This window comes from Acinonyx jubatus, chromosome B1 (assembly GCF_027475565.1).
Source record: "Acinonyx jubatus isolate Ajub_Pintada_27869175 chromosome B1, VMU_Ajub_asm_v1.0, whole genome shotgun sequence".
Lineage (NCBI taxonomy): Eukaryota > Metazoa > Chordata > Mammalia > Carnivora > Felidae > Acinonyx > Acinonyx jubatus.
Window position 1 is genome coordinate 34,815,458 of NC_069382.1, and position 15,759 is coordinate 34,831,216.

Genomic DNA, 15,759 nt, shown 5'->3' on the forward strand with positions numbered 1-15,759 from the left:
CACTCCTGTCATTGCCAACACATGTCAATGAACAAAGTTGTTTTTATGAGCTGTCTGGATGTGTTTGCATTCATTGGCCCTGAGATCTCCACACTTAGTTCAACCATGGGGAAATACATGTAAACATTTTCAGTCTTTAAAATGCACAAATAATATTAAGACTGTAAATCTTTTTTCCTTACAGCCTCTATCTATTGCCTCAGACTCTATTTGCTCTGTGTCCTACCATGAACAACCCAGCCTTTGCAGTCAGACCTGAATTTGAATCTAGTTTTACTTCTTATGAACTGAGTCTCATTTCCCACCACCAACCATTTCAAGATGAGACTGAAAGATCCACCTTTCAAGGTTGTTGTGAGAATCCCATGCCTAGGGTCTTGGTACTTAAATGCTGTTGTTATCATTGGAATCATACTTTAGATATACTATTAAATATGGAAACTTCCAAGCATGCACAAAAATGCTGAGAATAGTTTATTGGACCTCCAAGGACCCAGCTTCAACAATTATCTACCCATGCCAATCTTGTTTCATCTGTCCGTCCTGTGTCCTCCTTCCCCCCAATTATTTTGAAATAGATCACAGATATCATGTCATTCATCTGTAAATATTATAGTAGGTATCTCTGAAGGACACATTCTTTTGAAAAATAACCATAAAATCTTATTATCAGAATGTCATTCCTAAAAACTATCAAATACCCCGTTAGTATTCAAATTGCCCAATTGTCACATGGGGTTTGTTTTTGAACAGTTTAAGTCAGTAGCCAAATAAGGTCTTTACCCTTTAATATTTAATTGGAAATATAATCAAGGTATGGGAAGAGTTTTGCCATAAGAATGTGCATTGTAGGGGCATCCGGGTGGCTCAGTCGGTTAAGCGACTGACTTCGGCTCGGGTCATGATCTCACGGTTTGTGGGCTCGAGCCCCATGCTGGGCTCTGTGCTGACAGCTCGGAGCCTGGAGCCTGCTTCGGATTCTGTGTCTCCCTCTCCTCTTCGTGCTCTCTTTCTCAAAAATAAATAAATGTTAAAAAACAATTTTTTAAATAAAAAAAAGAATGCACATTGTAGTGTTGTTTAGGATGAAGAAAAATAAAATAATCATAGAAGAATAGGGGATTGGCTCTTAAAAAAGGGTATGTGACCTGACAATAGAACATACACAGCAGTTTAAAACAATACTGTAGAAAGACTGTGTATTGAACAGAAAAGGTATTGGTGAGTGAAAAAAGCAGGTTATAAAACAGTATTTACACTTTCTATTTTTGTTAATAAAATATATATCTCATATGCCTATTTCGAATGGTGGGGGAATGAATGATTTTAATTCTCTCCTAAATTTTAGAATTAACATTTCTCATCATTCTATAGTGATCATGTATTACTTGTGTAATAAAAAGTTGTTAAAAATAAAAATGCAGCAAAAGTGCATTTTGGTGGTTGTTTGGTTTCATACAGAGTTACTTATATTTGGCTTGTTAAGCTTCATTCTTACCATGTGTTTTCTCATGTGATCTGCAGAGAAGTCCTCAGAGGCAAGAAGAAGCAGAAGCCCTGAGAGGCTTTGTGCCTCCACCTGATGCTAGCACATAGCTCCACAAAAGCGCATTCATATGCCTGTTGTTCACGCTTGGGACACATGATCTCACGCGGTCTCCACATGCCATCCCGGGAAGGTGGGAGGCAGAGGTGTGCTGGGACTCATCTTCCTTTTAAGGGGAGAACCGAGTCATAGAGAACATGACTTTTCCTCACACCGCCTCTCAGGTTAGCTGTAGGGCCAGGTTTTGGTCCAGATGTTTGGTGCTGGCCATAACCATGAGATTACGTTTTGCATCTCTTCGGGATTGCAACATTTCAGTGTAGGTGTGCATGGGGCGGGACCTACCTCTGTTTGGCGAAGGGAGTGCTTAATCCTGTCTCAGTGTAACACACGGCACTGAATTCTGTGGTTCAGGATCTGACCCAACTTGCTCAAATTCTCCACACCCATTTAGGGAAGGATTGGCTTCTGCTTGTCTTTGCTTTCTGTGCAATATTCACATTCTGTCCACTGTCACCTTCTCTAACCTTTACCGCCTGCTGATGTCCGCAGCCCCCGGGTCCTGTGCACTCAGCTCATGTCTTCTGTGGCACTCTGAAGCCTGCATGATCTGTCTGCTGCCCCTGCACCAAGCCCTCCCCACCCCCACCATGCTCCTGCTTCCATGGTCCCCTCTTGGCCATGCTCCACCTGTATTCAAGCTGGTTCAAGACTTCTTCTTCTCTGAATCCTTATCTGTACCTTGCAACTTAGTTGTATATTTCTTGTTCTCTATGTCCACCCTTTTCCCCCTAAAAGACTGTGGGCTCCTTACAGGCAGACATTGTCAATAATGATGGCAATGATAACAGTTCTGATAGGTGACTGGGCCCTTCTGGTGTACAGGCCCACAGTTTAGTGATTTACATAATTTCTCACTCAGTGATGGCAGTGTTTATAATGTCACTTGACAGATGAAGAAATCAAAGCTCTGAGAGATTGAGTAACTAGTCCAAGATCACTCAGCTAGAAAGTGAGAGAACAAGAATTTTAATTGTATCTGTTTAATTGTAAAGCCCAGCTTTTCCACACTGCACACTCTTTGTCACTGTTGGTTGCTTGATTCAAATTTCCTTGAGTGTTCTTCACAGTGGCATCCCTGGAGTTTTCCTTTGGTGGTAGCAAAGCCTCCTGTCAATAAGAGAGCAGATAGTACTCTCCCTGGCCCAGATGGTTGGCTGGGATGAGAAAATTCCAGGCTCTCTGTGTGTTCTTCCCACCCCCTTTCTTGCCTCTGCACACCCTTCACTGCCCAACAACTCCTCTCTCTTGTCCCTTTCCCCAGGGACACCTAAGCAGCCAGAGGACTCTCCCTAGACAACTGGGAATCCCTGGGACTGCAGGTCTAATATGTTTTGATAGAGTTGGTAAAAAAAAAAAAAAAAAAAAAAATAGAGCCATGGATCAGCCTAAGTCCCTGAGGAGAGAATCCAGACTGAAGACAAACCAACCTCCCCTACACCGCCCCCACATCCCCCATCTGGACCCTTTCCCTTCATGGCTCCCCTTCCCTTCCCCCAATCAGAATCCCTGTTTAGGGGCTCCCAAGCCTTTGAGCACAGCTCCACCCCTCTCCCAGCACCTAAAGTTTGGGGGCTGCATTCAAGTGAGAGATTTCCAAGTAGGGGTGTGTTAGAGGGACTTCTTCTGAGGGCAGCTTGTCCTGGAAAAACAAGGAAAAGAGTGGCAGCCACCACTGCTATCTCTGAGGACATCACCGTAGCTTCCCAGGAGACCCTCTGCTCTTTCCCCTCCCACACCAACCCAGGAGAGCGAGCGAGCAGAGCGATCAGGGACCGAGCTTGCTTATCGTCACCTGACGCTGGGCAGCCACTGATCCCATTGGTGGAGCCAGATTCAGTCTGGCTCTCTCGTTCTTTCTCGCCTTCTCTGCCTCTCTCTCTCTCCTCCACGCTGCTTTGATTTCGCTCTTGCCTCTCCTTGCGCTCGGCTGGGAATATCGCCTCTCTGGGGGCAGCAGCAGTGCGCTGCAGAGCCGGCAGGAGCTGCCTGCCGGGGCATGGAAGAAGCCTCTTTGGCAGCCTCGAGAGGAGCGAGAGGAGAGCGAGCGCGCCTCTGTCTGTGACCCAGGCGTCGCTGCTGCCCCTCTCCCTGGGGAGCACATCCACACAGAGGTCTCTCCCTTCCCTCCCTTCCAGGTCTTCCTCTGCAGAGCCCAGTGGAGCCAGGTGAGTGCCCTTTCTCCCCAGAGCATCCTGCTGTCAATTCTGAGAGGGACTCAGGTGGCAAGGGGCTAGGAGGTGGGGGCACCAGGGGCCTGCCACTGCCCATGGTACCCACCTGGATTGCCAGGGCCAACGACCTTGTCCCCTGTTCCCCAGGGCCTTGGCAAAGAGGTTAACCCCCGGATCCAGTCCCCGGGGCACCACAGTCACCCCGTGACCATTCTGCTGCAGTCAGCGATGCCAACAGGGACAGTGGGGTGGAGAGAGACTTCCCTCTGGCTTGTGGGTGGCTTTTCTGGATGGGCATGGGCAAGGGGTATCCGTGTGCACGGCATGTATGCATGCTTGCAAGGAGCCTGGAGGTTTGCTTGCGCAGATAGTTCTGTATGTACACGCCTGTGCTCATGTGTGGGTCTCCACAGCTGTGTGGCATGTTTAGGAACATACGTTTCTTGTACATGTGAGGTACGTGTGTGTGGGGGGGTCACTTATCTGAGTAGCCTTTGGGTTATGTGGGCGGGGGCAGTGTGAGGCAGTATATTTATGGGGTGGACATATCACTTGTCATGTGTGTGGGAGTACATGGTGAGGGAAGGAATGCGTGCAACCAAAGCATTTCTATGTGGGGAGGGGTGACTCCAGAGCAGAAAGGGATAGGTAGGTGGAGAGTGTGGGCAGAAGCCACTGTCTGTGGGCAGCCCCTCATAGGTGTGCAAACCTGTTGGCACGGGAAGGATCAGGGCTGGCAGAGTGTGGCTAGAGACAAACCACATTTCCATAGCTGTGGTCTTTGAGCCTGGGGAAGACTTGAGAGAGAATATCAGAATATGGGCAGAGGTTGACGTGCGTGTGAATACACATGTGTGTGCAAGCAGGCATATGGATTGTATGCCTTCTGTGGAGGTAGGATGCGCCTGTGGCTTTCTCTTCCCCCCAAATATAGCTTGTGAGAATGTGTGCCTGTATATGTGTGTGCGTGAGCCTATGAACTTGAACATGTGTGGGTCTGTGTGGAGGTGACAGCATGTAGAGGGGAAACTGTGGGACATTCTTAGAATGTGGAACGTGGCGGAGGCACCCGAGTGCGTAGGTGAGTGAGTGGGTCCGAGAATGTCCGAGGAGGCGTGTGCAGCCCGTGTGTGGCAGGTGTGGGCAGGCACATTCAGTGTATGTGTGCGTGTGTGTATACGTGTGCACGCACACATGTGCTTACCTGTGTGTGGGTGTGTAAATGCTTGTCTTGGCAGTGTGGGTGTTTCTCAGGTCCTGTCTCAACCTGTCCCTCACAGCCCGACCTTCCCCAGTCACTTGGACTTGGAGAACTGGGGCTCACACCCACCCTTGGTCCACCCTGGCTTTGCTGTTCTCCCGAGTGTCACTCACGACCACTCTCCCAAACTAGCATGGGGGAGTAATCTCAGCTTTTCTAGAACTGTAGAAAGAAAGGATGAGCCAGGTCCTGGAGATGCACCCCCCCCCTTGCAAAGATGGCTGCCCCGTCTCTGGAGGAGACTCTGAAGAGAGGAGTATTGAGGAATAGGTGTCCACATGTGGGGTAGGCATAGACTGAATCCCCTGTGGATGGGAGGTGGTGGCTCAGGCCCTTTCTAGCGTGGGATTGTGTCTGTGTTGGTGTGTTGTGTTGGTGCATGTGTGTGTGTGTGTGTGTGTGTGTGTGTGTATGTGGGTGCATGTGGGTGCATGCGTGTGTCTCCCTGGGGAGCTTCTCACAGGGAGCCCAGAGGATAGCAACTCCCCACATCTCCACATCTGTCCCCATGAATTGCAAACTGGTTTATTATCATCCAGTTGTTTACCAATCCTATTCTGTTTTATTTTTGGGTGGACCTGGTAGCACCCCCATGCTTATTTACCGTAGGATTCTCTGTGCACAAGCCACCGGCATTTGGCTGGACTTCACAACAGGCAGGCTCACGCTTTAGGGTAAGAAGCTCAAATGAAACAAGGGCTCAGGGGACACCCTGGAATAGGTAAAAGCCATCACCCATATCCTTCACCCTGTGCCTGCCACTCAGGCAGCCCACGGATGAATTTAGAGGTATCAGGCTCCACAACAGGCTTAATTGACAGGAGAGTGTGGGTTGGATCTTCTGGAAGCTATAAATAGAAGTACCTGCTTTCGAAGGCACAAGGTACCCTTACCCTTAGCACCTGGGCAAAGAGAAGAGAAGAAGCAGAAGGGGAGAAAAGGAAACCACATTCCAGAAAGCTGAGGTGTGCTTGGACGGGGCTTGAGAAAGAACCAGGAAAGCATGAGCTTCACTGGGCACTAAGCAAATGCCCGGGAGCAAGTCCAACCCACATTCATGTTCTTGTCCCAGAGACAGTCTCTCCCCACTCCCTCTCCCTTCCCCACCCTGTTTCCCAGACCTCATGAGCCAGGCCACAGTCAAGGACAGGGTCAGATCTTCCTAGCAAAAGCACAGGTGAGTGACAGTGCTATGGTCCTTTTATACCTGGAAGAGCAGCTGGGGTAGAAAAAGCAAAGGTGAGAGAAGAGGAAGGTGAGAGAAAATGCAGTTACTTGAAAGGGAAGGATAGAAGGAAGAAAAATAAATAGCAATAAAACCATGTGCACCTATGCATATACACATGCCACACATGTCACACACACACGCACACGCACACACGAGGGGACACAAACTTGGCTTAATGATAAAGAGTTTGAGCTCTGGAGTCAGATGTGAATTCAAATCATTTTTTAGGCTGTGTGACCTTTGGCATCTTGGTACCCCCCCCCACCTCAGTTAACCCATCTGTAAAATGGGGATAGGGGCCCCTGAGTGGCTCAGTCAGTTAAGCATCCGACTCTTTATCTCAGGGGCTTGAGTTCAAGCCCCACATTGGGCTCTGTGCTGGGCATGAAGCCTACTTTAAAAACAAATAAATAAAATAAAATGGGGGGCAATAAGAGTACCTACCTATTGTGAGGTTTGCACGATATGATGCTTATGCAGTTATTATTACCACACAGATGCCTGAGGAAAATGTCAAAGGTAAAACCAATTATTTAAACAAGTCAAGCAACAGAGGATCAGCTGAAAGGAGAGAGTGATAGTTGAAAAGTCATGGGTGAAAGAAGAGCTGTGGCCCACGCTGCCCCCTCCCGCCACCAGTGTATCCAAGGGCATCTCCATGTCACTTGTCCTCCTAGCCCTGCATCTTGGTGACCCTCCCTGAGTCACCCCTAGAGACGAGGGCGGCCCAAGCCAGAGCGACCTGTCACCCTTGGCCTCTCGGCTGCCAGTGCCCTCTGCCCACCTCAACCCTCACACTGGTCTCTTCCGTGGGTGCTTCCTGTCTCTCCTACGCCTCGCACAGCTCTCTCCACCCCCACCCCCTTTCTCTTTTCACGCCTGCTGGCTGAGAGCCCCCCTCCTCGGTTCCATCTGCTGCAAATCTGTCCTGCCTGGCGTCTGCAGCATTCCCACTGCCTTTGCCACCTGTCAGGTGCGTCTGCTCAGCAGACCCCTCTGAGGAGAGCCAAGAACCCCCCAGGGGGGGCACCCCATCCCACCTTTGGTCTTACCCCTCCACCATGCAATCTTCCCATGCAATCTTCCCATCAGATTGGATGAGGCAGGTGTAATCAGTGGATTATCCCCAAGGTTCCAATTTGCAAGAGATGCTGGGAGCAAGACATTCCAGAAAATTCGGTGGCAGGGAGGAAGCTGCTAATTCTTCCTCTCCCATCAGTCCCCAAAGGAGCCAAGCCACAGGGGAGCATGGAGCTGCTGTCCACGCCCCACAGCATCGAGGTCAACAACATCACCTGTGACTCCTTCCGCATCTCCTGGGCCATGGAGAACAGTGACCTGGAGAGGGTCACCCATTACTTCATTGACCTTAACAAGAAGGAGAATAAGAACTCCAACAAGTTCAAGCACCGGGTGAGTGGAGGGTGTGCAGAGGGCCTCTTGTTTACACCCCTCCTTAAAGGGAGCAGGGTGATGGAATGCTTGTGGGTGATCGTCGGGAGTCAGAGAAGCCTGGTTCAGATTACCCTGTGTAATCTTAGGAAAGTTCTTTAGCCTCTCTGAGCCCAAGTTCCTTCACTGGTAAAAAGGGAATAACAATGCCAGCCCCCGCAGGCTTGTGAGAGGCTTTGGTGAGGTAATGTTTGCGTGGTGTCTGGCTTGGGGCCCAGCCACCATGGACACCGTTATCGGCATCATGACTGGGCTTCAGACGGATCAGGAAAACCTGGGCAGGGGGAGGGGCGGGGGTGTGGGGGTGTGTGTGGGGGGCACAGACATCACACCTGGGGCTGGTGTCTCAGGATCCCACAAAGCCCCCGACTCAGGAAGGAGCTTTGTTGTTAACTGTGTGGGCCACTCGGGCCATGGGCAGGGGTGGGGCCCTTTGCTTGGTCCTCAAGGACGCCTCTTAGGCCCCTGTGATCCTCTCTGGCCCTGGCCCTCTGGCTTAGTGGTGTGGCTGGGTTTAGGAAAGAAACATGAGAGTCCTCCGCTGGCTGGAGTGTCCTTTCCCTGGGTCAGAGCAGTGTGGGGGTGGGCGGGAGGAAGGCTCCCACCTTCTCAAGCTGGCAGAGATGAAGGGGGAAGAGTGAGGTGGGAAGGAGCTGGTTCCCACGACGACCGTATCATGTGGGTTACTCACCCTCTCTCTCTTTGGAACTGGCTCTCCCGATCTGGGTGTCTTTTGGCAGGCCAGTTGCCACGGTGACGTGAATGTTCAACACCACCCCCTTAACCCTCCCCCCCAAAGAATAAGGATATTTTCCCTTCCTCCCTGGCTCTCAGCATTTGCCGTTGCCGTGGAGACGGCACTGCAGTGTGCAGAGCTCTCGAAGTCTCCCTCGAAAACGGAGGTCTCACCGCCCTCAACTTTTCAGCCTCCACCCCAGTGGCCTTTCTCCCTAGTTCCCAAGAGAGTGGGTGTCAGGGGGCATGATGAGGGGTGGAGGCTGGGGGCTATCAATATGGCCTTCCCAATGGCCACTGCTTCCTTCCTCAGGAAAATGGTGGCCAGGGCACCAAGCCATTGAATCTTGGAGACTTTGGCCCTCCTCAGGTGGCCCAGGTGCCATCTGGGGAGTGTGAGGTCTGGCAGAATGCCAAGATTGGACGTGACTCCCAGTTTGACTCTTGGCTCTCCGTCTGTATCCCATTTCTCAGGATGTCCCCACCAAGCTTGTGGCCAAGGCCGTGCCACTGCCCATGACAGTGAGAGGCCACTGGTTCCTGAGCCCCCGCACAGAGTACAGCGTAGCTGTGCAGACCGCCGTAAAGCAGAGTGATGGAGAATACCTGGTGTCCGGCTGGAGCGAGACAGTCGAGTTCTGCACTGGGGGTGAGGCCCTGCTGTCCTGCTGCTTTAGCACATCTGGCTTAGTTGTGATCTTACCCCAGCACACACTTAGGAACACCTGCTGTATACAGGCTCTATGCTCAGGCTGTCAGGGAGATACTCATGGATGTGCCTCGCCCCTGCCTGCAACAAACCTGCAGTCTGACACAGGAGGCAGACGTGAGCCCTGCTAATCATGTTGACAATACCATTCCCGTACAGGCATGGAACTACTTTTCTGGCTTGGGGCAAGCATATTTTTCTGAACTGTAGTAAAATGCACACCAACACAAAATTTCCCATTTTAACCATTGTTAAAATGTATAGCTCAGTAGTATTAAGTACGTTCACACTCGTGTGCTGCCACTGACCTCCAGAACTATTTCAACTTCCCAAACCGAAACTCTAACCCCATTAAACAGCAGCTCTCCCTTCCCTCCTCACTCCAGTCCCTGGCAACCACCATTCCACTTTCTGGGTCTGTAAATTTGACTACTGTTGGTACTTCACGTGAGGGGAATCACAGTATTTGTCCTTCTGCAATTGGCTTATTTTGCTCAGCATAATGTCCCCAAGATTCATCCACGTTGAGCATATGTCAAAACGTCCTTCCTCTACAAGGCTGAACAATTGTATGTGCGGACTACACATTGTTCATCCATCGTCGGTAGATGGATACTTAGTAGGTCATCACATTTGCTTGTCTTGAGGCTCCACTTAGCCTGGAAAATGACCCCTGTTTGGTGGTCCTGCAAACCTCTTAGCAGAATTCAGTTGGCAAATTCCAGCATGAACAAACACCAGGCTTATGTGTACTTGGTCGTGGATGACCCACGATCTGCCCCACAATATTCCATTCCTTTGGTGTCCACAGTGAGAATTGCTCCAGATCTCTCTCTGTCACAAGGAAGGGGCAGGGAACATTCTTAGCCCCGGGCCTCTGAAGCTGCTGGTCCCATCCTCTGCCAAGGCCTATGCCCCAAGTCTCCTTGACATGCCATTCTCTTTTGAGTGGTGCTTTTTCTTAGCTCGGCTGCAAAACCCCACTCTCTGGAGGTGCTCCCACTCCTTGTGGGGAAAGCCTCTGGGTTTACCCCAGAACTCCACACGTGGTGGAAGTTTAATTCAAACTGGGGAGTTGGGGATGGCTGCAGTCCAGTCCACACTACTCTTGCCAAACCCAGCACCCTGGCCAGGGCTACATCAGCAAGGAGGAAAGGGCACCTTTTTCTAATTTGTACAAAGGCTCTGTCTTGGCTAGCAGCTGCCCTGCCTGGGCCCCAGGGCCCCAGACTCTGATCCTGGCCCTGGGAGGTGTCCAATCTTACCATCCTGTTTCCAGCCTTCCCTGCTTCTCCTGGGGTGCAGATGCACTCACTGCCTCAGACCCTAGTCCGGCTAACCATTCACTTCAGTGCTCTGTGATCTCCTCATGAGCCCCCACCTGTAATTACCACTGGCTTCCACAGCCTTTTGCCTGCTGGGTTTGAGTTCTCCCTAGAGGACCTCAAATTCTCCCCTCTCAATCCTTCCTTTGCTTGCTGGTCCTCTTCACATGAGGATAGCTAGTGATTACAGCTCCTGGGGTCCCCAGCGTGATTGTCTAACTGGGCAGCCCCTGCCCCTTTCTGACTCAGAGCCCTGAGCCTCTGGCAGCAAGGGTGCAGAGGTGCACCCAGCTGTCCATGTTCCCAGCTGGGCCACCTGGCCTGTTCCTATGTGGTCCAAGGTGCTGTAACTCTTTGGTATCCCCTGTTGCTCTGAGGACAGTTGTGGGCTGGTGTTCAATGTGCACAGTGGGTGAGTGTGGGAGGCTGTGATGCTCAGTCTGGCCCTGGGCTTACCAGCCTGGACTCTTGCAGACTATGCCAAGGAACACCTGGCCCAGCTGCAGGAGAAGGCTGAACAGATCGCAGGCCGCATGCTCCGCTTCTCTGTCTTCTACCGCAACCACCACAAGGAGTACTTCCAGCATGCCAGGTACAGCATGGCCCCTAGCAGGGCCTGGGTCTCTCCTTCCTCCCCTGGCTCTGCTTTGCCCACACAGCCCTGGCTGTCTGACATCACCCCCACCTTGTCATTGCCAGACCAGAGTCCCCATGGCATCTTATCACAGGCTGGCTCTGGGGGGGTGGCTGGCTGTTTGGGATTGGGCTCCAAGGAAGGAGAGGACTCTCCTTGGGATGGGGCTGCCTGGGGGAACCATGCTAACTGGCCTGGGTGAACGAGATCTCGGGTTTGTTCCTCCTTTGGGACAGTTCCTTTCACTGGGTTCTAATGCCAAGGGTCAGCCATCTCTCCAGTTCAAGCCCTGGGTCCCTGGGGGAGGTGGTGAGGGTAGCACAGAGCGACAGGTTTCCATGCATGAAGGGTCATTGTTTTCAAACTGTGTGCTGGATAGCCTGGAGGCTCCAGGAAGCTATCTCAGGGCACTTTGTGGTGGGGGGAGAGGGGGGTACTGATGGGTTGTTGAAGAAATCAGGCTGAGTCTTGGTGGGCCCCACACCTATCATTCAGCGGGAGCATCTTCAATTTTATTGCCTATGGACCGCCTATGTATAATTTCCTTCGGGGAAGAAAGAGAGGGGCTCTGTAGTCCAGAAATATTCAATCTAATTGATGATCTGGTCCAACCCACTCAGCCTATAGATGGAGAGCCTGAAGCCCAGAAAGCCAGTAAGTCACTAGTTACTTGAGACTTCCAGGACCAGGCAAGGGTGAGGCTGGGTCTGGGGCTGCCCATCCTCCCCAGGCCTGCTGACACTGCTCCAAGACATTGTCCTTCTAAGGCTGGACTAGGGCAAGCTGCTACTCTTACTGTCTTTGTCATTGCATTCAGCCGGGGTGGGGCGTTCTGACCCTACCCCAGGGCAGCAGGGAACAAGGGAGATCTTTGGTGTTTGTACTAAAGAAGAGAGGCAGTGAGGTGTGTGGTGAGCTCACTGGCCCAGTTTGAGCTCCTCTTTCAGCAAGTAAGAAAGAGTCAGAAAGCACCCATATGTGCTAGGATATAAAGGTGAATAAAGGCAGAGTGCCCCCTCTTGAAAACCTCAGAGTCTATTGGGGGGACAGTACAGACAGATGGAATGTAATGAGTGTGTGTGTGATTGTTGAGTATAATTCAGTGTCTGCACATGGTTTTGTTGAATACAAATGCCTGATGCTCCTGGAAGATTTTGAGAGCAGGGGATACCTATGCTGGGCCTTGATGGATGATTAGGAATTTGCCAGGGTAGGTGAAAGGAGGTGGGAAAGGCAGTCCAGGCAGAGGGAAGAGCACTGCAAAGGCACAAAGGCAGGAAAGTTGGGGTTCACATGTGGCTGGAGGATCTTACCTATGGATGTGGGGGTGTTGGGAGGTGGGGTTAGAAAGGACAGATCGTGATAGCCCTGCTTTTCATGAAAGCCCCATTAAAGGGTTTTAAACTGGGGAGTGGTAGGTTCAGACATCTCCTCTGCGAAGGAGTGGGCTGCATCAGCCCATCTCCAGGGCTCTCCCTGCTCTCACATTCTGGAATGTTCTATTTGTGACTGATGGAGGCGGCAGCGGGTGGGAGAGCGGGGTGCTGCGCTGGCTCCCTTCTCAACCACACACAGCAGCCAAGCCTCAGCCCAGCTAACCAGCGGCATTTTCTCTTCCCTTTGGCATTTTTCCCCGGGGGTGGTTAGGACCCACTGCGGGAACATGCTGCAGCCCTACCTGAAGGACAACAGCGGCAGCCATGGCTCTCCAACCAGTGGCATGCTCCACGGCGTCTTCTTCAGCTGCAACACAGAGTTCAACACAGGCCAGCCGCCTCAGGACTCCCCCTACGGCCGCTGGCGCTTCCAGATCCCTGCCCAGCGCCTTTTCAACCCCAGCACCAACCTCTACTTTGCAGACTTCTACTGTATGTACACAGCTTACCACTACGCCATCCTGGTGCTGGCCCCCAAGGGCTCCCTGGGGGACCGCTTCTGCCGTGACCGCCTGCCCCTCCTGGACATTGCCTGCAACAAGTTCCTGACCTGCAGCGTGGAGGATGGGGAGCTGATCTTCCGCCATGCCCAGGACCTCATCCTGGAGATCATCTATACCGAGCCCGTCGACCTGTCCCTGGGCACCTTGGGGGAGATCAGCGGGCACCAGCTCATGAGCCTGTCCACTGCTGACGCCAAGAAAGACCCCAGCTGCAAAACCTGCAACATCAGCGTGGGCCGCTAGGGACTCCTGGGGAGGTGGGGGGCTAGAGAGAGATGACAGGCAGGGTGGCGATGGGTGGCCTAGGTTCAGGGAGCTGGCTGTCTCTCCCCGGCCCCCCCCCCCAACCGCTCCCTCCACGCCACGGCCTCCCCCTTCCCCACCCCGCAGGCGTTAGAGGCAACAGAGGGCGGTCCCCTTGGTGGGCGTGGCCTATTCAACGTCTGGCGGACTTGGAAAGGCTTCTTAGCCGCGGTAGGTTGGTGGAAGGAGGGTAGATCTCTGGAGATTTCCCCATTCCCGGTTTCCCCGTCCTGCTGTTTCTTGCTTCATTCCGGCCTCCACTTAACGGAGACTCTCAGCCTGGGGGCTTTCGCTGAGCAGCCCACCCTAGCCAAAGCCCACGAGTTGCTTGCCCGCCCCCAGAGGCACAGCAGAGAGATGCGGGGTGCTCCTTTTTAGCCCCGCCCACCCCACTCAGGGCCAACCACAGAATGCCCCTCCCCGCTCTGCTGGGCCGGGGACCTCCCACTTCAGGCCTGGCCCTTTCCCTCTATACATAGTCTCTTGCACCGCTCTGCCCCCCAGCTGCTCCTTGACTCCCAGCACCCTCTTCCTGCATGGGGAGAGCTGTCCCTTCCTTTCTCCACCTGCCCTCTAGAAAGGGGCCCTCTTTTTCCTCTCGGCTTTGGGGGCTCCGGGCTGTTGGGACTTTTCCTTTCTTACCTGGAGATGATAAATACCCCAGCATACCTTCTCTCTTGCTCAGAGCACTGAGGTCTGGTTCCCCCAATGGCAGCCACTGGGGTTGAGGAGGGGGAAAGAGACCCCTGAGACCCAGAGGTACCCCTTTTAGGCCAGGAATGGGCGGCCTCACGCTCCGAGGGGACCCAGTGTGGAACTAGAATTGAGGGCTTTCCCTAAGAGCCCTGGCACCCTGCCTGACTGTGCGCTTTGCTCGCTCTCTTTGCCACGGTTCCGTGACTGCCCTGTGCCTGTGTGTGACCTGGACTGTGGCTTCCCTGCCACCGCACCTCACACCCCACCCACTGGCACTGTCTGCTCCCCACTGCGAGCCTGTTGGCAAAGAGCTCCTTCCCTGGGGAGTTCTTGACGAAGTCTTCCTGGGCTTCCCAGCGTTTTTGCCAATTTCCTACTTTTGTATGGGTCATGAGGGTGGTGAGGGTGAACCCCTGAGATAAGCGGACCAGGTCGGGGGGGTGTTGGGTAGAGGTGTGGAGGAAGGCAGCTAGCTGTTTGGGGGATGACGGAGGTGATGTCAGGCAGAGGACAACAGCCCCCACAGTGAGAACCGGATTTCTGTGATGAAGTACAGAAGGGGCCAGCAGGCCAACAAGGCCATATCTCAGTAAGGGCACAGGTGGGACAGCTGGTTGCCTCTTGTGTAGCCACAGGGAGTGGTGTGGTCAGCTGTCTCTGTGGCACAGAACAGGTCTGGGGGCGAGATGCATGGAGGAGAGGACATGGGCCCCCAGGCCTTTTCCGCCTCTGCTGACAGCATTGCTGTGGGGGTGGCCCACTGCTCTCCCCTGGCCCTGTGTCTGCCCTGAGCTGGGGGCACACCCGCCTGTGTTGTGCTTGCATCAATAAACCACCATGGCCTGAGAGCCCCGACTCTCTTTGGGCTCTGGGAGGGGTAGTTCTGACTAAGCAAGTTGCACAAGCACAGAGGAACTCAAATGGGGATGCCCCCCAGGACAAGACATCTGGAACTGTCTCCAAGGGTGTTCCAAATCTTGCTGTGGGAGGCAGAGCTCAGAGAGCAGAGCCATATCTCTAGCTTGGAAGGGAATTTGAAGGTCTTTTGGTACTTATGACCTTGCACTTTGCAGAAGGGGAAACTGAGGCTTCTTAGAGGAGAACCTATAGCAATCTGGAGACCTAACCAAGGTCCTCTTTTTGGAGCCCTTCCCAGTGCAGCAGCCTGACACTGCATCAACCCCAGATGCTACTGAATTTCCCTCCCCCAGAGCCCAAATGTCCCCTCCCCAGCAGGGCTCCTCATTTGCAGATCTGAGTCACCTCTGCGTCTATTATTATGGACTTATTAAAATGATCCTCTGCCAGAGTTTGAAAGCTCCAGAAAAATTAGAGTCACCTCGCTGACACTTGCCTGGGCTCAGGGCCAAATGAACATGTGTCATCCAGAGCTTGGGGCATAGCCTCCTTGGGCTAGGGGAAAGCTGAAGGGCAAATGACCACTTCCTGAGGGCCTATTATGGGCCAGGCATCTGGCCAGGTGCTTTCACACACATCAGCTTCACAATGTGCTGTAGTATTCCCACTTAACAGATAAAGAAACTGAGGCACAAAGAAGTTAAAAGGATTGCCAGGTAGGCGACAGTGCCTGGGTTTGATTCAGAGGCTGGAATCTTCCCATTGCACTGTCCTGTCCTCCCTCATGTATGCCACGGACCACCTGGGCTGTAAGACATGGGCAGGCCCATCTGAATATG

General features: G+C 52.6%; 1 protein-coding gene and 1 long non-coding RNA gene across 2 annotated transcripts; one reads left to right on the forward strand and one right to left on the reverse strand.

Moving 5' to 3' along the window:
- Positions 1-1,380: 1,380 nt before the first annotated feature.
- LOC113604691 (uncharacterized) lies at positions 1,381-13,149 on the reverse strand. Its single transcript, XR_003426723.2, has 6 exons — positions 13,010-13,149; positions 7,322-12,867; positions 6,714-6,770; positions 3,402-6,248; positions 3,168-3,248; positions 1,381-2,716 (listed from the first exon to the last, which is right to left on the reverse strand). It is a non-coding gene; the product is annotated as an uncharacterized LOC113604691 (long non-coding RNA).
- On the forward strand, positions 3,633-14,910 carry PHYHIP (phytanoyl-CoA 2-hydroxylase interacting protein). Its single transcript, XM_015079260.3, has 5 exons — positions 3,633-3,774; positions 7,489-7,682; positions 8,931-9,105; positions 10,965-11,082; positions 12,772-14,910. The coding sequence occupies exons 2-5, from the start codon at positions 7,518-7,520 to the stop codon at positions 13,304-13,306; spliced, it is 993 nt and encodes a 330-aa protein (XP_014934746.2). The 5' UTR covers positions 3,633-3,774; positions 7,489-7,517; the 3' UTR covers positions 13,307-14,910.
- The last annotated feature ends 849 nt before the right edge of the window (positions 14,911-15,759 follow it).

Bases quoted from the DNA above. Each gene is read 5' to 3' on its own strand.
- PHYHIP (XM_015079260.3), top strand. From the start codon at position 7,518: ATGGAGCTGCTGTCCACGCCCCACAGCATCGAGGTCAACAACATCACC. The intron at 7,683-8,930 runs GTGAGTGGAGGG...CCCATTTCTCAG, and splicing joins CCAACAAGTTCAAGCACCGG to GATGTCCCCACCAAGCTTGT. The intron at 9,106-10,964 runs GTGAGGCCCTGC...GGACTCTTGCAG, and splicing joins AGTCGAGTTCTGCACTGGGG to ACTATGCCAAGGAACACCTG.